This window comes from Columba livia, chromosome 9 (assembly GCF_036013475.1).
Source record: "Columba livia isolate bColLiv1 breed racing homer chromosome 9, bColLiv1.pat.W.v2, whole genome shotgun sequence".
In the NCBI taxonomy this organism is placed as follows: domain Eukaryota; kingdom Metazoa; phylum Chordata; class Aves; order Columbiformes; family Columbidae; genus Columba; species Columba livia.
The window spans coordinates 22,147,784-22,168,956 of NC_088610.1; the positions used below are offsets into that span (position 1 = coordinate 22,147,784).

Below are 21,173 nucleotides of genomic sequence, written 5' to 3' on the forward strand. Positions count from 1 at the left end.
CCTGCCTCCTGTACTCAGCACATTTGACATTGCAACTCCATGCTTCATTTAAAAAGAAATGATGCTTTTAATCATTCATTGTTGAATTTCCCTCCATTCTCCTCAGAAATGTTTAACTATATGAGTGCTCCAATCATCCAGCCTCTTTCTAGTGATGTCTGAGCAGAGCTTGTTCTCCTTCACGCCAACTGCTTTGCTATGCCAGTGCAAGCCCCCTCGCTCACTTCAGAATCTTGGAACAAATTGTGACTTTGTTTCCAATATGATTAGACTTTCCAGGGTTTATTTTTGAAAGAAATATTTGAATATTTGCTTTATAATAGGACACACGACAGCGAAATATCCTGTCCCTCAGAACACAGGTTTCAGAAATGACCCCTATGCCACAAAAATACTCCTGCACAGCTTGTGACTGTGTTCTCATTTATTGTGAGAATCTGGGTCATCATTGTGAAGATGTTTATATAAATAAACTTCACTGTTAGATTTTGTTAAGGCAAGACATCAATTTTTGTTCAAATGCCATGCAAAGAAAGCACGAGCTGAAAGTTAATATTAACTTAACAGAAAAAGAACCTTCTCGATTCTACCTATTTACACAATGGGAACAAAAAAGGCCCGGAAGGCTATAAATTCTTGCACTGCCTTTCAGTGAACTTTTGGCTACATCTTGGCCTGATTGGTGAGGTTTTTGCTCACCTTTTTTCGGATATCTTCATCGTTTGCTCCCAGGGAAGCGTAGAGCTTGAAAGCAGCCTGGCGCAGTTCATGGGCGTGCTTCAGATCATGGTCAAGCTATCCAAATAAAGCACAGATAGCAAATTGAGACACAAGAAAATTACAGGTGTGATATTCTTTTTTGTTGTAAATTAGTGCTTATCTACTGGGGTTTTGTCTACCACACCAAAGACAAATGTTCCACGAGCTGATGTCCACATTTACCACCTGAACACAATAACTGAAGTTAAGAATAAGGTTAATTTCTCTGCTGAGTTAAAGATAAGTAAATTCAAACATATTTGAGACCAAAACACCTCTATGAAGTTATGACTCAATCCAGACTATATTCAGGTGAAAAAATAATCTTATTTACTTAACAGAAACGAGCCAGGAACAGTGAAAAAATTAGGAGATAATCAAGGGGAGTTTTAATGGGAAAATTCAATGAACCAAAGCCAGACTCTGAATCACAGAACCTCCATCTTCAAGTGGATGTTAAATTCCAACTTCTGCCATCAAGGAAGTTTCTGGAAGGTACCTTCTTAACACCAGTGAATTGGGGTGATGCACCACTGGATAGGCTGCTCACAAAGCAGGAAAAACTGATTTGGGGTATGATAATTAATAGGAGCACTAGCTATAGGGATCACAGTGGTGTTCTCCAATACCTACGAGGAAAACAGGAAGTCCGACTCTTTATGGAGATGCACAGCAAGAGATGGAGAGAATTGTCAAATTGAAACAGGAGAGGTTCTTACTGGATATAAGAATATAAGTTCACTGTTAGAATAGTCAAACTTTGGAGCAGATTGCTCAGAAACATCATTTCAACTCCATTCTTAGCAGTTTTCAAAGCCGACTGGGCAAAGCCTTGAGCAAGCTCAGCTAAGCTCAGCCCTGAGCCTGCTTTGAGCAGAAAATTGACACTTTCAGACCTTCTCAGGTTCTTTCCAATGAGAACCAATCTATGATTCTGACTGCCCTCCAAATGCTCTACAACAGGGTTCCACTATATGAAGTCCACACTAAATGCCAGAAACTGTTCATGTTAAGTAGCAAAGCACTTAGAGAACTGTCAGAAATCAAGCTGTATGAGTAATTCTCTCTAGCACAGCTATATTAGAATGGGATTATTATATTAGAACACAATTATTATATCATTGTTTAAAAGATTTAAACCAGACAAGTAATCTGTTTGGCAGAGTCCTCATTGATGTAGTTTTTCCCTTGCAGGGTGTAATTCAAAGCATTCTTCACAAAGTGAGCAACCCTGGCGGCCCAGCCGACTGTTGTACAGACCTTCTGAACACTCCAAGTAATGTCATAATATTTGCTCCACTCACATTTGGAACCTAATCCTATTTTTGATGCTACAGCCAATGTTCATTTCTCCCCAATCAGCTGCTAAACTTCCTTCTGTTTATTCAATTTGATACTGCAACTGATTTTTTTTTTATATATTTGATTTTTATTTTTACATACAATTCAAGGCAGCTCCATATGCAGAATCAATTTCATTTGATAAAAGTCAGAGAAGTGAATCTACCTCTTGGGCTGGTTTCAGAGAAAAAGCAAGGCTCTGTAATCCATTTTTTAGGGGTACTCTCTAAAAATCAGACTCAACAAGAGAAGAAGGGAATAGGAAACAGATATTCCCCTATGCAGATTATGAAAACCAGTCTTGCTTCTGAGGTTGATCGATCCACTAATGCTTTGGAAAATGTATGCAAATCTGTAAAAAAAGTTCACAGATGAGAACTCCTTGTACAACATTATTAAACTAAGTGTCCAAGGCATAGCTGGTCTCTGTTTATCAAAACTCCTGCAACTGCAGATAACTCATAATATGAAACGCTACATGGCATCCACATGGTTTTCTGCTTTAACAGGACAGTCTCTGAACTTAACATTTTTCATAAAGTTGACCTAAGAATTGATATTCTGAACATGATCTCTCATCACATGGACTATTATCTCTTAGGAAGCTGAAATATACTGGTTCTTGAAGCAGATGCCTCATTCTGATACTTGCTATCTCTGGAAAATGTAATGAAATTCGTATGGTGAAGCTATAGGGAATTACTCGCAGCCCATGTCTCTATCTTTGACAGAGAATAAAGGCAGCATCCTTCTTACAGGATGGAGAATCCAGATATACACAACAATTTTAGCTTGGATAATAAAGACTCCAGAAAAAGCAGCGAGCAATTAAAGACTTGGGGACTATCTGCAGCAGGAATCAAGTCCTGCTGGACCTCTGGTCAGTTCTCTCTTGAGGAACTCAGAAATAAGGCTTAAATAGAATAATAAAATACCCTTAGCCCATTTATTATTGTTTTTGCACATTTTTCAAAGCTTCAGCACTGGGTAAGGAAACGTACCCTCTTGATATCAGTGATTGCACTGACGGAGCTGGGATACTTGAAGTAGTCGGCAAGCATGACAATGAGGTGGTCGGTGATGCTGGCGATTCTCTGGAGCTCCACATCTGTTTCAATCAAATAGGCCAGTGTTTCTGCTCCTTCCACTCGCTCCTCCAGCAGTCTTTCCTTACTACACATTCGAACCAAACATGGCAGAGTCTGAAAAGTTAAAGAAAAAAACAACAAAAAAAACCTCACGAACAAACCACCATTGTTTAGTGCATCTTTACCTGAAGCTCAACGAAAAACACTTAACTCTGGGAAGACCAGTTCTCCAATGGTTGGGGCTCTGTTCACTCAAGCCTTACCAAGCAGAAGTATGAAAATGGAATAACCGCAAGGTTTTTGGCTGTGTAACTCCACTGTCTTCAACAGCATTACACTAGTAGAAAGTGTTTCTCAGAGTTATGTTTTTGGGAACCTGAAATAACCTTTATCCTTCGACTGTTCAAATGATTAAATAGAGAAATACTTTATCTTCATTCCACAGGTAAGGAAGCAGAATTACAGGACTTGCCTACATGTATTAAAAAAGCAGATGCTACCACAAGGATTACCATTTGGGCTGTGAATCTCGTCCCTAAACCTGTGAGCCAAAGCTCCTGGTTCTCTGCTTATCTGCCACAGGAAAATGACATTCAGCTTGACTAAGAAAGAAAACAAGTGGAATTCCATGTCTGAATCACAAAGACAATGTACTTCCCAACACTTTCCAAGGCCAAATGGACCAAAAATGAGCCCTTTCTTAGAATTCAAGGGCTAGACGTTAAGTCACCGGCTGCAAGCACTCAAGAAACACATCTCATCCAACTGTTAGCAATTCCATCTGTTTAAAATTAAACAATATCGAGAATTCCAAGGGACACATTTTAACTGTTCCATTAGACCTACAGGTCAGTACAATATAATTAACACAGAGGATTAGGGACTGTATTAGAGGTGTGAGATGAAGAGCCACAAAGCACACCAGACCTTTTCTGGCCAGCAGGTAAGAGTCTGAAAATGGACTGTAAAGCTGGAATACTTAATTCACATGGTATTACTGGGATGCATCAGGGTTATCTGGACAAACCTTTTGTTATTAGTATTCCAGAGAAATAATTTCCCTTCCTATCAAATCCATTATTTATCACCCTCCTCTGCCTTCTCCCCACCCCGACTGATTTTATTTTTTCATGTTACAGGCCAACCCACTACTCAAACTAGGCAATGAAAATAAATCAAAGCCATTTTGGAAACACACATCCCTGACTATCATCTAAATGAAGAAAGTTAGACAGCAAAAGTTCTCTTTGATAATTTCTGGAAACTCTTTTAGTTTACCAGAGGTCAAACAATTAGTGACTGGATTTACCACAGACTGAGACAGTGTGTTATCTTCAAACTATGAGCTCCTGGAGCGACCCCAGAAGAAAAATTATGTGGGTTGGCAGAACAAGAAGGTTCTGTGCCTTCCTTCTCTTTCATCTACTCTCAAGTATTACAACTTCGAGCAGCTGCTATCAGCCAGCACCTGCCTTTGCCTATGGCAGCCGTCCCCCACTTCTTCTCCCCAGAGCACAACAGTTCTGGAGCCCACCACCTGAGCAGGATACAGCCTGGGGTTAAAGCAACCATGGTGGATTCCCAAAGGGAAGAAATTTTCAAAAGAAGAATGAGGTTTGCAGGAGCAAGAGAGGTTGGGAGAGTGGAATTGCAGCTCTTGAACTGCAGAAAGAAGAGAGACCAGGGAACTGGGAGCATCAACTTGGGAAAAAAGCTAAGTAGGCGAATGAGGAGAAGGATGCAGCTTGCCTTTCTCGCTCGCTCTTAAGATCAGATGCCTGTGCAGAACATTTGCCACTATCAACACTGGAATAAATTGCATTTTGGACCTCCTTGCGTAAAAAGACATAGCGTCACCTCAGCCAACATATGGATTTTTCATCTGTTGTTACCTGGAACAATGAGATACCAAAATGCCACTACCAAAGGCTGCCAGACTGCACTGCCATGGATACTGAAAGGAATGAATACGCTTTCTTATTGCAGTATCTTATGTACAACCTACTCTCCTCCCAGCACTACCAAAGAGTAGGACTAAGGGATGGCGCTTGACACCCCAGTGATAAGTTTTCCAGTTTAAAATGTAAGCTTGCAGGAGTCATCAAGGGTTTGCACCAGACCACAGTCAGAAGATATTAATCTTATTAAGTAAGGAATGCCTGTAAAAATCTGCTGGGTCTCAGATGACCCACCATCAAATCCTGACAATGACAGCTTTGCTGATTAGACTCCTCACTCAGTAGAGTCCTCCCAAGAGTACATGTGGTCTTCTCAGTCTCGGTACAGGGGCACATAGGGGAAAACATTACTTTTTCATGTATTTAAATGGCATTGCCCCAAGTCTGAACTAAGTGTTGTTTTCTGGAATGAAGGATGCTAAAAACATATCAAAAGCTCTGGAGTGTGCCAGACGGTTACAGTAATAATCAAAGCAAGCAAACGTGTTTTGTTGTTGCAGTACTACAGTAATACTGCAATGTCTCACGGAGAAACAAGCTGTGTTAGTATTATCTGATCTCTGGATTATATGGCTGCCCATTAACAGCTTTTTTTGTTCTTTTCTTTTGGCTACCTATAGAAGTGTGACTATTAAAAGACTACATTCCTATGGTATTTAATGATATAAAAATCAAATCCAATATTTCAACATTAGTTTTGTTTTGATTTAATAATGAATTACTCCAGCCAAAGTATGAAGTAGACAGCATACAAAAAAATTATGAAACCTGAGAAATCATCCACCTGTGACAGATTCCACATATAGACTGAGCAACTATTCTGACTATAGGCTTGTGAAACAAGCTACTGAAAGACAAACCAATACCTTGTTCATATTGACAGACCAAGGCAGTAGCGTTGTTTCTATGTTATGTAGAAATGGTGACCAAAATGATTACAAACCTCAAATGGATGTGTTGTCAAACTCTGGGGTATTTGTTCCTGGACACTGATCTTTTAGTATGATTCTGTATTTAAAACTTCTTTAGAAAGGCATGTCACTATAAATGCTTAAAGACACAATGGGAAACTAGGGAACTCATTTTTAAATTTAAAGAAGACCAACTTGTTGCTTTGAAATCTCCAGTGTACCAGATTTTGTGCTGCTTTTTACACAATATGAACAGGATAGCCCTACATGAGAAAAACATTTATAACAGAAAACTGTTTAACCCGCTCACCTTAAGAACAATGCAAGAATCGTCTGTCCGTATTGCTCCAGCTCTGCACATGGAAGTAAGGCTGTAACAACATAATAAAACATATTCACCTATCATTGGTTTTTATGCACTTAAGCAAGATGTTGCAGAACAACCAGCTGTACTAATGACATGCACTCCCCTTCACTCTGCCATAGATTTAAATACATTTGTGCTCACTGGATGTGGGCATACAAGCTACCACAGGTGGACTTTTAAGCAGATTTCTGGTACTGGACATCTTGCTGGAGCACAGATGGATACGTACACCACACGCTGGGCAAAAAAGGTCTAACCATCAGACATGATTGATCCACAAACCTCTCCTACCAATTAAAAAAACCTAAATGAATAACTTCAGTGAAGATAAAGGAGCAATATGCATAGACCTGTCCTTTGCTGCACTTAAAACTATCAGGAGAACATCAACATAGGGTTGGTAGCCTGACAGCTTCATCAGGAACCGTTTGAGTTTTGCATTAGCCTGGGAGATGTGGTATCATCGTGATGCTTGTCCACAGGCAAGTCTTAACACTGCCGGATTAAGTGCATCCTTGCTAATGATGAACCCAATCGAGTTCTGACATTGAACCGAACCAGCACTTGTTCTTGATTAGACAACAACTCAGTGGAGATGACAAGTCCAAGGTCTCAAACTACAGCATCGACAGACAACAGACAAATGCAGAAGTTGCTTTGTTAATTTATCTGTACATGTGCTCCAAGCTACCAGGAATGTCAAGTAGTTTGCCCACCAATACACATGTTTTACATTGAAGTGGTTTATAGTTTCTACCTGCTCTGCTACAAGGAAGCGGAACGAAGCTGGAGGGTACTGCTCTACATTCAGTGCAGCAACAGTCAAGTGTCTTTTGAACTAAGCCATTGTAACTGGCTTTTATCATGACACAGTTGTGGTTAAAAAAAAATAACTGAAATTCAGTAAAGGTGACTTAAAACCAACATGTTTGAACTCTCAGCTGGGCAACTTAAAAGTGTACATAGCGTCAATTAGAATTGCTCAGCAAAGAAGCAGTAAAATGTAAACGTAATGTAACCACAACATATTTCTCTGCATTCCTGAGCTCTTCACAAGTTCTTCCACCTCTCAGAAGGTAACATCACTGATCATGTTCCAGACACCTACTAGTGACAGACACAGCTAAAATCCCATCATCAGAAGTCTTTTAACATATTATTTCTTGGAAGTGCAAAGGTAAGACTTGACTGCTAGCATAGAGATCATTCTATAAACTTCTCTTTCCAAGCCTTGCAGCTGGCAGCAGGAAATACTGAGTCTCACACCTGAACAATCAGGAGGAAAGCACCCATTTTGCTGGGAGCAATTCCGGTAATTTTGGTGGAAAAGGTTACTGCTCTACTTGTAGCTACAAATCACTCTCCCGAGAGGCTTTACTGCTCTTCCCTCTGGGCCAAAACTGCTGCTCAAGGGAAGAATCTTCAACCCGTTTCAATCAAGAGGTACGAACCTGGGTCTTCCAGATCTACTTCAATTGTTGAAAAACAAAGGAAACTTAAGACAGTTTTGTATGCCGGTCCAGATTTAAACAGAAATTTAACAAAAGGCTTCACAAATGCATAAAAGTCCCCTTCCACAGGCTCTACTAATAAATCAGAGAGGAACTGCAGATTAATTGACCAAAGCTGAAGTGAAGACTAATTTAAGAGCAGAAAGAGGACCTGTGACAATTTCATTTACTACTCTCATTAGAAAAAGGAGAGTCTGGCTTGGAGGGGATCACGTAGGGAGCTGACTTATAGAAGAAAGGCCAGTAGGTCTTTGCGAGGCCCCCAGGACTGTCACGAAACAGAGGCCTTGAGTGCCCTACTAAGAAGGATGACTGCCCATGGACTAGTCAGAAACTCAGCCTGAAACTCAAGATACTGGTTTGTCCTGCATTTTCCTGCAGTTTTCTTTTTTTTGCTTTTCACTGCATCTTTTTCTTCCATGCTTTCAAAGGTTCAGTTGAGCCAAAGTGCTGCAAAGCAACAGCAGAAGGTGGGATTGTCTACCCAGCTCCTTCCCATTTGGAGCAGAACAGCAACGGACCCAGGAGATGGTCCAGAGCCAGAACAATTCTTTTAACTCCAGTCTGCCTTCATGACATACCAACTGCCTTATATCTTGAGATATATATATATATATAAAAATACTAATTTCTAACACTGAATTGTCTATGTATCATCTGAATTTTCAAAGAAACACTGAAATCAATCAGAACCAAGACTGCTACAAGGTAGTTAATTCAACTTGCCTTCTTCACTAAGAGCTGCCTAACAAAACCAGTAAAACCAGACTACATAGACCAGTTGTGGCTGGAAGGGAATGTGGGATGTCCCCACACAGATCTCACACACGGAGTAGGATTACCATCCTAAACCAACTTCCCCCTCATACACATCTTTATAACTGCTTTCATGAATGGGTTCAGTCACAGTAACCTGGCAAGATGACAGATGAGGCCACCCTGCCTACCCAGCTCGTTCTTCACCCAGAATCTCAAGACATTGTGCTCAGACACGTGCCAGGGAAATTGTCCAGTGAACTGAACCAGAGAACTCACTGATCCAGGTCAAAACAAGCCACCAAAATCTATAAGAACAATCAAAGAATACACCAGTGACCAAACTCTTGAGTTATGTTTGATTTTAGTAGTTTGTAGTGATGGGTAATTTTACCTTTTTAACTCCCTGAAGTAATTTATTCCATTATTATCAACATAACAACAGGAAAAGAGTCTTAAAGGGAATAAATGCCCAGCTTAGGAAGTGAGTGTAACCCTAGTGATGCTGTTATGAAACCTGGTCACATTTTGTCACATGGCAGAAAGTCATCATGAATATGAGCACACAGAATGTGCCCACACCAGACAGACAGTTTGATTTGAACTAAAAAAAAGAAATCATTAACAACATTAATTCTGCTGTGTGAGCACACAAAGCTGTAAGAACAATCTATTCTAATTAGAAGAGCTGGGAAGCAGGACTAGCTCTGCTCTCTCATCATCTTAGTGCACACAGTTCTCAATGTACCACGGCCCCAGTCACCTAAGTCCTGAACAGCAGTGCAACAACAACATTAACTTTAATGACATGATGATATTTTGGTATTATGCTCTGTAAGGACACATGACTGACCACAGCCTATTCTAAGTAAAACTCATCATAAAATCCAGGCTACTTGTAAAAACTGCAGTTCAGCGTATGAAAATCCGTATGTCTGAACACATGTTACTGACAAAACTGCTACCCAGCAATATTTTTTTCCTATTCATATACAGCAAAGAGTGGAAGTCATGCTACAAAGATTATTAGGTGAGAGCCACTTCTTCAAGGATTTAGGTAATGCAAACAATATAATTGTTACGATTTTAGATCACATATTACTTTGCAACAAGCAAAAAGGAACAGTTAAAAAGTATTAAATGGCATACTATTTCATTTTAATTCCTGATGAAAATTACCATTTGGCTGACGTGAGCTGCATTTCAATGGGCTTGTCCCTTTGTAACATCTTCACAAAAATTTGCGGTAACAATTCTCCATCGACGGACACTGCAACCAATGAAAGAGAACTTCAAGTAATTCTAATTCAGCCAGTCAATGAAATGATTGCCAAATAAGCACCAGCACCTTTATACTTACCATTTACAAGAGTCATGGATACCTGTGGGTTTTCAAAGGCTAGAACTGAGAAGCATTTCAATGCTTGCATTCGAACCTGTGTAAAAACATAATGTAGATGAAGTACTAATGTAATTGCAAACTTAAAAGCAAAATTGGTCTCTACTGCTGTACTGTCTTATAGAAAATAATTCTGTATAATCAATAAGAAATGTAGATGATGAATAAAAGGCAGATGGAAACATCTAACTCACACCATTACCCCTGTGATCTTCCTGTTGGAATTATCCTTCTGTAGGGTATGTTGTGAACAAGACAAGCAAGGATAACATCTGGGAACCAGTCAGTCAGAAATACTGGTCTTATTTGTGACACCTCACAAACACGCAAACAATTACCACAAAAGAATGGAGGTATCATAACAATAGTATTGTTTCTCTCCAGGACTCATAAGTACATAAGAGAATCAGAAATACATGTTGTTGAGATCCATATTTCAGAAGCCTTCAAAGCAGAGTTTAATAAAAAGTCTAAAGAGAATCAACCAGTTGAAGCAATTCAAAACTAAACTTAAAACAAATATATACCATAAGTACTAATGCCATTGCAGAGCCCCAAGTATTATCTGTACAAAAAGGATTCACAAATTTATTCAAGTTGGATCTTCCTCCTTCAGTCCAAAACCATGTCTTGGTTTAATTGAACAATATTTCATGGTTGCCAAAGTCACGCTAGGCTATGAAGTCTTTATAGCCTCTTTTTTGAAGACCAACCATTATCACCTTCTCGGATGAATAATCTAACTTAGTTCAGATATTAGTCTTTACCTTCTACAGTTGCACATATTTAAACTGTCTCTGTGTCTTCCCATATTTCTGTTGCCACATTCTTGGCATGAAAACGAAGCAAAGGGACCAAGATTTTGACGTGAAGAATCCTGTCACTGCAGAAAGCACTGACTCTGATTCAGGTTTGGGGACATCCCACCCTCCCCGGCAAAAAGTCTTAGAAACATGGAAGTCCAGGGGCAGACAACAACAGCAAAGACAATCACACTTGTGTGTGAATTTTATAATATCTAATCACAGCCATGGTAAGATCTCATCAGTAGTAGTGAAGCCTTAGGAGGAACAGATACCAGGCTCCCTGGCTTCAGAACAAAAGCCTCGCTTGACGACACTTCCATTTACTTTACAAATGATCTGATCAATACCGTGTATGATCCAAAGCAGCAGGGAGCAGAGAACGTGTACCAAAAAAGCTCTGAAAAAAGTCAAACGCACGGCTCAAGAGCTGTATTCTTGTCAGAAGGAAATTAGGGCTGGAGGATAAAGGTTCTAATAAGAACGACTGAAGTCTAGCTGGAAGTTAGCTATTCATACAATATTGCTCTATTAAAGATATTAAAATCAGCACGATGACTACTTTCTTTGCTAGTAATGTAAGGGTGATTAGTTCAGTAGTTATAAGAAGAAACAGTGAATGCAAGCATTTGGAAAGAGATGTAAATAGGGTCCTGAACCCACCACCTCTAACGCCGCTGTAAAAGCTGTAGGCCCTTTGTGTAACATCTCATCAGTGGTTACACAATTATACTTGTAATGATAGAACACATGGGACAGGCCCTTGTAGAATCAGCTGGCTATGGAACAATCCCAACACCAAAACAGTTTATTGAAAAAGAATGGGAAATTCTCTTGGCAGACATAGACAAACTCTTCTCGCAGGGACTGAAATCCCATTTTGAGGGTTTCTGCTGTTTATTGATGTGGTCCTGTCACCTAAATCACCTGAGATTGCTGGTCGTGACCCTAAGTATTGAAAAATAAAGCAAGTTTTTAAATGCTGTCTTTTCCTGTTAAGTTCTTCTTTGGCTGAATAGTAAGAAACTGGATAAGTATGAGAATGAGATGGCTCATGCTCCACAAAAATTTATCAGTTACATTAGAGGTCTGAGAATGTCTAATTACTGCAGAACACTAAGAAAGCAGCTGAGACCACAATAAAGCTCTTAATCCCAGGAGTACTGACAAAGGAAAGAGAATGAAGAGCAGCTCAGTATGTACACCTGGAATTTAAAGGCCTGACCAAACTAGCAAAGAAGGAAATAGAGAATACTTTATACATCTCTGCAGTAAGGAAGGGCTAAAGAGATATATTTTACACGTATCTTGTTAGTGAAACGGGAACTTGAGAACTCTACCTTACTCTGATTTCCTGATTTTAAAGCAGCTTTTGGAAAAAATTAGGGAAGGTTTAAAGCCTTTATAAAAGGTTCCAAGCCAAAAAGCTTGGAAAATTCACCTCATGATACAGAGTCAAAAAGGTCAGCTAATGGGAGAAAGAGGAAAATGTTGCCTGATCATAGTTAAAACTAATTGGTACAGAAAACAGAAGTGTATCAGTCTCACTAACAAAATATTAAAGATCACATACTTTCTACTGCATTTATTAAAAAAAAAAAACCCAAACCAAACAAAAAGCAACACACAAGATCAACAAATCCCTGGACCAGAGCACCAAATTTCCCTTCGCTTGAAATTCTCATTTAAACACTGTTTTTCCTGCTGAAAGATACTTTATCCAGAATGATACAAACAGACAAGCACAATTATCTCATCCAGCCTGAATCAAGTGGCAAACAGCCCACTTCCCATAAAATAATGGCATGATAACTATTAGATTTTTTGCATTAGATACTATAATAAAAATAACTCGAGATAAACTTATAGTTTTTATAATCTTCATTTGGATCCCTTTCATAAATATATGTCAAACACGGAATAATTTTAACGTCTTACTTTGTAGGAGGTGGAGACTAAGAGATGTGCGATATTCTGAACAGCTCCATGGTTAAATAAGATTGTCTGGTGATCTGGACCCTTCAAAGAAAAACATAAAACAATTTACTTCTTTAGAAGAACATTTAAGAGGTTTCCACTACCTGCAACTTACTGTTAAGGATTAAAGACAGATTTACTAACATTTACTTTGTAATCCGTTGGCATATCAACTTTTTTTTTTAATAAACAAGTCCAACCATTATTTTGACAGCATTTGTCCTCTTCCGGTAATTATTTCCACTCTCTTCTTCAATAGACAATGAAATTAATTTTCCCAAATGAAGAAATATACATGGAATACTTATGTTTCTATGCTTCATATTGGAAACAATCGAGAGCTCCTGATTTTCTCTACAAATCATATAAAAGATCCTCAATCACTAACATCATCTTCACTGGTAATATTAAGCATTTTCAACAATTCCAGCCTCAGAAGAGAGGGAATTAGTTCTGAAACTGTTTCCAGACAGAACGTGACAGTGCTTTGAGAACACTTTCAGATTTTCTTCCCACGGATTACTTTAGTTTCAAACGTATTTAACCATAAATCCAGTCAGCCATCACCCATTTATTGACTTCAGGATCTAAGGCAGCAGTGGCCAATAACACCAATATCTTTCCAAGATTTAAAAGTATTTGGAATGAAACACAAATACTGAATTCTGCAGTAGAAAGGTCTTAGAACTTCTGTACGACAGGCTCGACAACGCTTTATTTTGACGTTTGAGATACAGCTGGAATCAGATTCCTCTTATATTCAAAAGAACATCCCTTACCTCTAAGGGAAAAAAAAAGCATAAAATTACTTTTAGATGTAACATATCTGGTGCTTTAAGAGATGCTTCAGCTGCTACTGCCACCAAGAGCTTTCTACCAAAAAATGCAATTAAAACAGCATGGTTTAAGTAGGAAAACAACTTACATTGGCACACAGAAGTGGCTGAGGCAATGATTTAAAGCCGCAGCTATGCCAGCGTTGAAGCTGAAGAACAGATATTAAAATATGTGAACATAATGAATGAACTTAAAATAAAAGAAATCATATTGACCTAGATAGTTTCAGTAATTCACAAGTATTAGTGATTTCTCAACAAGTTGCAGATGATCAGTTAGGTGCAAACAGGACAAATGCATGTACAGGTGACACTTGGAGTATCCTTAGTTGCATAACTAAATGTACATGAAAATATCTAATCTGCACACATCACGTTTGGGCATTAAAGATGCCAGATTGGTTTGTGCAATCAGGTTAAGCACTAACCCATAAATAGGGACAGCTTCAAATAGAAATGTGAAAACTTGAGAATATAATGCATCATTTCCAAGCAGCTCAGGCACCAATTTAATAGCAAAGCCTTCTGGATTTGTTTCTCTTTGGATACACAGAGTTCCAGGGGTCAGTCCTACTATGCTCATCTTTTTTCCCAAATATGACTGAACAGCATAATATTTCAGGACTAGAAATCACACTTCGTGCATGATTTTCTATCGTACAATGTCCATTTGCAATAAAGCAGTAGGATAGCACCATGTAACAATTCATTCCACCATGACATTTGAAAGGCTGGTATCTCAATGCAGATGGTACCTTGGCTCAGGGCTCCAGCACCAGGCCTAAGATCACATAAAAATACATCCTCAGAATGGGCTCTCGCAGACATGGGATTTTAATTTTCAACTGGTGATGAAATTATTACTTATATTTTAACGTGGTGACACCTCTGCATAAGTTCCAGGCCCATCTTTTCAAATCATTCACACACCTGTGTGTTTCCAAATGCACACCTTATCCCTTTTTATTTGACCATTAAAATAGTAAAGCGTACCTACTCAGACCACTTTCTCTGGAAGCAAATCAGTTGTGACAGAATCTTAAAAAAGCAAACTTTGACTTGCAGTTCAGCATTCCACGTACATCCACCTGATTTCAGTCTACTTATTTGCTTGTATGTTGGCAGAATCCTGGCTCCATATGCTAAGAACTGCATCTGCTCCCCCTATAAATCAAGACTTTCCCTTGCTTAGGATGGCTCTTCTCCAGGGTCACTGTTTTCCACCAGTTATTTTTAACTCTAAAAATGCAGTGAGAGGCAGTAAAAGTAAGTGGTAAATGCAGAAAACAGCAGTGATATGCTAGGAGCCTGAATTGAGGATTGAAGAGAACACAGAGATTTCAGCAGGCAAGAAAGAAACCTGAGTAGACCAACCAAACAAGATTTTGGCAAGGAAGAGAAAAAATGCATGTATAAGATATAAGCAGAGAACAGTGTGCAGGGAGAAGGGTAAGCGCTATATGTTACTATTAGTTTAATGAACAAATCTACTAAGACGAGGAAAGAGAGGAATCAAAGCATCAATCTCTCTTATAACATATGCCAAGCCTTACCTAAATATAAAAACTTATAGTCACTTATTTCTTCAAGAAAAAAATTAGAAAGGTTCTCTCACTCAACTCATGGCCTTTTTGGGGGGAAGATGGAGTCTTCATTAAAAATGTAGTGAATACTAAAACTGGCAGTATTTTTTTTAATTTTAAGAACATATTTGCCTATTCACGCGTATCAGAAAATCCCATGCAAATTCTGCTGCACTGTATTAGATGTATTTTGTTACATCTGAAAATACAGCAACTGACTTTGATAATCAGACCTGAAACTGAAGAACTTAACAAAAAAAAGAAAAAGGGGGCATTTTAGATATTTGTTGAACAGCTGCATTTGCCGGGGCAAGAGAGAAATGCGTTCTTCAGCCATTTCACATTTGTGACCATGTGGTTACTCAACCTCAAGTATTTTTCTTTGTTACGCAGCATGTTTATTCTGTAAATGCAGCTATTTCTTAATCCTCATACCCAATTCTTGCGCATTCACGTTTCTATCTGCTCACACAAGCAACTTGTTCTTTCCAAAAACTTGGATGTTTCAAAATGTTCACTGTAAAACGTGTTGGAGCGAGATCCAAGGGGTGCAGGAGGCATCCAAAACAGTGAGTTTGTAAGACTTTCCTCACTCTACTGTTGTTAAGTGACCAGGCATTTGCTTCATTAACAATATATTTGATCTGTAAGTCAGCAGGAGTTACTGGAGCTACAAGTAACTCTCTTGGAAAGAGACGACAGCAACTGTTTTCCTGTTGGATTAATTACCTGAGGTTATTCGGCAGTTCCCATGCAGCCAACAGGGTTTATATTGCTCCAGAGCAAACTCCCAATTGTATAAACTGACTTCTATACCACCCTATATCAGCCCTGTGCTATTTTTCTTATAAGTCAACACAGCCCCGTTTTTCACCTGTTCAAAATACTCAGCCTATTCAGGAGGCTTTCAAGGGCCACAAACACGAGCTGCCTCACTGCTGCATTTTTCCTCTTAAAATATCAAATTCTTTTCCCAATGTTAGATCTGAGTTTCCACAGCCCAATGTAGGATTCTGTCTTAATGCTGCCTTTAAACAATTGTATAAATCTTGGCAACAGAATTATGTTTTTATATCACACTACAGTTTTCACTCCTCAGTTTCACTTAACAGAAGAAATGCAATTGGATGAATGTCTATAAACAACAGTCAAGGTAGAGAAAAACACGTTTTTAACAAGGAATTATTCCAAGTTCCAGAAGACTCACTATAAATGATAAGGTAGAAAGATATTTTTTGAGGTAAATATTTAAACATTCATAAATTTTGGAACTTTTCCATTTGTTAGTCTGGGAGATAAATACAATCTATGGTCTTTTAGTTTTAAACTGTTTGTAAAAGGGAAATATGCTGGACAAATCTGATTTCCTACTCTGAATTATTTTGATACAGTTCCTGTATAATCCATGGGTACAGTAACTACCAAAAATGGCAACAATAATATAAAAACAGTAGTGTGTGGAAACTTGGAGAGAAAAACCTGAGTATGGGGTGGGGTTGCTGCTGGTTTTAAATTTGTTTTCCCATCTCAAGAGAATTGCAGGAATGAACACCTATCTGGATAAACCTGTAAGTGGTAGAGTTGAAGGGAGAGGAGCGTTTTTCTTCCTCTCGACCTACAGTGCCTCTTGGAAAACTTCTCTGGATTTAAACCTTGACAGCAGGTGCAAGAGCTCCACATATAGATGCTCCAGAGGAAAATCAATAAGCCTTCCAAAAACTGTACTGATAACAGTGCGGATTGATATTTGTCTAGACTGCTGACTTCGCTTAGTAACCAAAGGTACAAATAAATATACACACCCTATAAAAAAGCACTTAGTTGCATTTTTTTACTGTAGAGAAACATGTATCAACCCCAAGAAACCTGTCAGCAAATCCAATGCACTGACAGTTCAGATGCTGTCACAAAGGGCACCATCATCTTACACAGTTTCTTATATAGCAGAAACACAAGTTGCATAAAGAAAATGTATTCTCTTCCTTACTTTGCAGCAATGTGAGAAGATCTGACATATGTATTCTTGTGTATATCGAGACCTACTGAGCAGTGCCATGAGGTGGGAGATAACTGTAGCATCCTGGAAACAAGTCAGAAAAGAAAATAGTGTTAATACTGTATTTCAGCATCGTTTCTTCATAGTTTATTGTTTAAAAGAGCACTCCCGATTATCCACTCAGTGTTCCCCTTCCACTGAAACGTGTACGAACACAGAACAACTCAATTAAAGTATAATAGTACAGGAGAGACTTCAAGGCACAAGTGACAGTTCTGAGCCAAATCCTCGTTGAAAAAAACAAAAGGTCAAAGCAAGTTAGGTATAAAACGTGTGGGATTTCTCTCCAGAATCTTTACTTCATGCGAAAACAATAAAAGTACACCCTATAGGCTCTATTAGGTATCTGTGACGCTAATGACAGAGGATTCCAAATAAATCAGCAAAAGCAAACGGTTACATTCAAGTTCCCTTTGAAAACACATCCAGTTACTTATGCTGTGTGGGAAGTTACAAAATTACAACTTCTTAAAGCTTTCAGTCACTTTTACCAGTACCTTTTAGGAACAGCAACTGCAAGAAACACTGATCATTTTAGTTTGGCAAGGTGGTAAACCAAATTACTCCCATGAGATAAAGGGTGCAGAATAGAGAAGATGAACGAGTTTTCCTTTTCAAAGAACTGATGCTATATTGACCCTACATAACTCAGACTCTTTGTTTTACCTGCAGGAGAATGACGAATTGCAACCCTCTGGCTAGGAAAAGATGAAGTAAAATTAGAGCAAAGTCTTCATGCTCCCCAGCTACTTTTCCAGCAAGAAAAGCAGCACTGCCCTCACTGTTTTAATGACTACAGCTTCAGAGATACACAGCTGCTCACGAACAGTTTGATTTCCCTATTATTTGGGAAATTCCCAAGCACTTTTTTATATTAGCAAAATAAACATGTATATTTCTCCTACTCGTACATATATTTGGGATTAGGCAAAGCTTTGCACTATTTATATTTTTATTTTTAATATGCATAGAAACACACAGAGAATAAAACCAACTTGTTTCTACTGCTTGTTTCTCAGTAAGTGGGAAGGACCAATGCACCACAGCATCATTTGCCATTTCAGCATCCTATGGAGGGCAAGTTCCTTAGTAGAAACTGGGGTTCTGCCAGGCACACCAGCCACATACCCATGCTTGCTGCACACTTACGGGCTTAGGAAAAGCAAGGGACCAACTACTCTAAGCATGATTAAGGTCTGGTCATCAGTAGCTCCATCTAATCTCCTGCCTTTGCATATGGCACATACACAAACATATACTTCTTTGCAAATTCAGAAGCAAAGGCCTGCAAGAAGCTGCTTTGGCTGCAGGGCGATAGTGGACATTAAATCCCCAAGTATATTGTAATAGCACTAAGTATGTTTATCAGAAAAGAATGTAGAAAGAGTAAAAAGATACGTGGACATTACTGACTTCCAACTAAATGCTAATTGTGATTATGTGTCAATATGAGTTTACGTACTTCCAAGTTTTTTCCTCATATTAATACTTCAGTAACAAAGGATCTTTCTAGCAACCCTAGTAAGCAACGAGTCGACACTCGTAATTTGCAGTTAAAACAATGAGGTTCAGAAATCCATTAAAATGTTGTCTGCTAATGAAAACTAGTTCCAGGAAACTTATGACAAATATCTTATACATCACACGTGCCATAACAAAATTACTGCCCATCCAAACAGAATTCAGAGAGAATTAACAGTTGCTTTTACCTGCTTGGATCCCAATACCTCCCTGCTTTCTTCATATTCCATTTTAATGTTAAAACAAAATTGGCAAGATCTATTCTTAAAACTTTTCAACAATTATTATCCTTTTTTTCTAAGTCAGAGAACTGAAATTCTTACATTCACCCAAACAATTTAAATTCAAGCTCTCTAAGATAGAATTAATCATTTCAGAACTCTCATTTTTAGGAAATGGCTCAGATGAGAGAATGTTTAGCCTTGCTGCACGGGCTGAGCCAACACAAGTCAGGAGGAACAAGAAAAGTAAAGCGTTAGAAGGTGACCTAGATTCCTCCTTCAGTAACTGCACATCACTGAGCTGCGGTGAAACGTGCATTCACTTCGCACTGTTGTGTGATTGCTCGTTAAATACCTGGTTATTAATCAGTGTAACATACCCTGCTCTGCTTTGTAGCCTTGTCCTCTTTTTTGTTGTTCCTCCCCTTCACCAAGCCTGGTCGATCACCAGGTGACGTTAGGTTTTCTATCCCAAACCTGAACAGGTTTGCCTTTCACTGAACATTACTGGCTCATGTAAGCTGGAAAAATGACATTTCTGGATCTTCATTGTCTTGACAGCAGGGAGAACCTCGTCCTGCTGCAGAGCCTCTGTTCTCCAAGCTTCCCGTGAGGACAGACTCACTCAGGGCAGGGAACATACCTCTTCAAGGCCAGTGTAGCGGCTGCAAATAGCAATTTCTCAATGAATTGTACCTGAGTCCTACCAAGAAAAACGGGATCACAACTGAGAACATCTATAAGGGAACATGAAGAACACCTGCACTGGCTGGAAGGGTTTTCTGTCGCCAGACCCATGCTTTTTCTTTTAAATAGAATAGCAAAAGCTGAAGCAACAGGCTACCAGTCAAACTGGATTTGACATTGTGCTTGAGTCTACTCAGCAAGCCCAAAACACACCTGGCTGCATGTACAAAACACCTGCAAATATAATCTTACCATTACAAAAAAAAAGTCTGCATGTATATCTGCATCTCAGCAGATCCCTCACCCTAGGACTCCATGTCATTCCTCATTTCCACTTGCAGGATGGTCAATAAATCGGCATCAGCACCAAAAACCGTAGCATTCCCATGGAGGAAGTCTCCACAAGATGCCTTTGCCTTGCATAGGAGGGCTGGACCCAGCTCGCTGTTCTGCAGCAAACGTGCTGTAAAATCTCAGTATCAGACACTACAAGTCTGGCTTTTTTGGGAGTTCAGTGTTCATTCAGCTCAACACCACACAGATGGGTCTTCACATTTGCTCAGTCCAGGTTTTAAGTTCCTACAGGAAACAGCCCAAATGTTTACACTTCTGAAGAACTCATTTGTGTTTGGAATTGAACACAGTCGCTCAAAACTTCCAGGAGTTTATCCTTCAAGTTCCTGTCTATAATTAAAGGTTCAAGAGTCAAGATGCAGTTTCGGCCACACAGCACTTCTGCTGGGAGCAGTATTCAGGTTATTGTGGATGACATGTGTCGTTGTTATTGTTTGGGGTTTGGTTTTTTGTTGCATTGGTTTTTAAATGAGATTTTCTGTTTATTTCAAACAGCTCTCACTAAAACATGTGCATATCCTTGATCTTAACTGAGAAGTCCTCTGAAACCTCCAGAGTGACTGTAAAATCCTTGGAGACATTGAGCTAAGTCATAATATCTTGCCTTGGAAATAGTCCTGGCCAAGGTTTGAGAGACAGCATCCTCTGTGCAGTCACACCATACAGAAATTATTAGAAAAGTTTCTGTCTCGGATACAACTCGGGAACCAATTTTTCAGAAGTGTTCTCCAGAACTGCTGGATGAGAATGAAAAGCCACTGACAAACTTAGTCTCTTACCTTCCAAAATAGGACCTGCTAAAGGCAGAACTCAAGAGGTCGCTGCGTGAGCCCTTTCATTCATTCAAGACCTGAAGCTACGTGGAGCTGTTGTGATCAGAAACAGAGGGAGCATGGTAGCTAAACAAGAACTTTAAGTTCTTCTGTTATTCCCAGTGTCAGAAAAGGAGAGTGTCTGCCATAAATTGCTGATTGAGCCCATAATTACTTCTTTAATTGCAAAGACAACTTCTCAACTGCTGCCTTGTGAAACATGCCTTGCAGCA

At 39.1% G+C, this 21,173-nt stretch overlaps 1 protein-coding gene across 7 annotated transcripts in view; it reads right to left on the bottom strand.

The window, feature by feature from the left end:
• The window catches only part of ARMC8 (armadillo repeat containing 8), a 66,578-nt gene that overhangs the window by 12,989 nt on the left and 32,416 nt on the right, over positions 1-21,173 (bottom strand). For 4 of the 7 annotated variants that reach the window (XM_065073090.1, XM_065073094.1, XM_065073092.1 and 1 more), the window contains 8 exons: positions 17,277-17,369; positions 13,796-13,855; positions 12,832-12,912; positions 10,052-10,127; positions 9,871-9,961; positions 6,368-6,428; positions 3,102-3,302; positions 700-795 (listed from right to left, as the gene is read on the bottom strand). In XM_065073090.1, coding sequence (XP_064929162.1) covers positions 700-795; positions 3,102-3,302; positions 6,368-6,428; positions 9,871-9,961; positions 10,052-10,127; positions 12,832-12,912; positions 13,796-13,855; positions 17,277-17,369 — 759 coding nt within the window. The remainder of the gene's footprint in view (positions 1-699; positions 796-3,101; positions 3,303-6,367; positions 6,429-9,870; positions 9,962-10,051; positions 10,128-12,831; positions 12,913-13,795; positions 13,856-17,276; positions 17,370-21,173) is intronic. The other 3 variants (XM_065073091.1, XM_065073096.1, XM_065073093.1) reach the window with 1 other exon arrangement.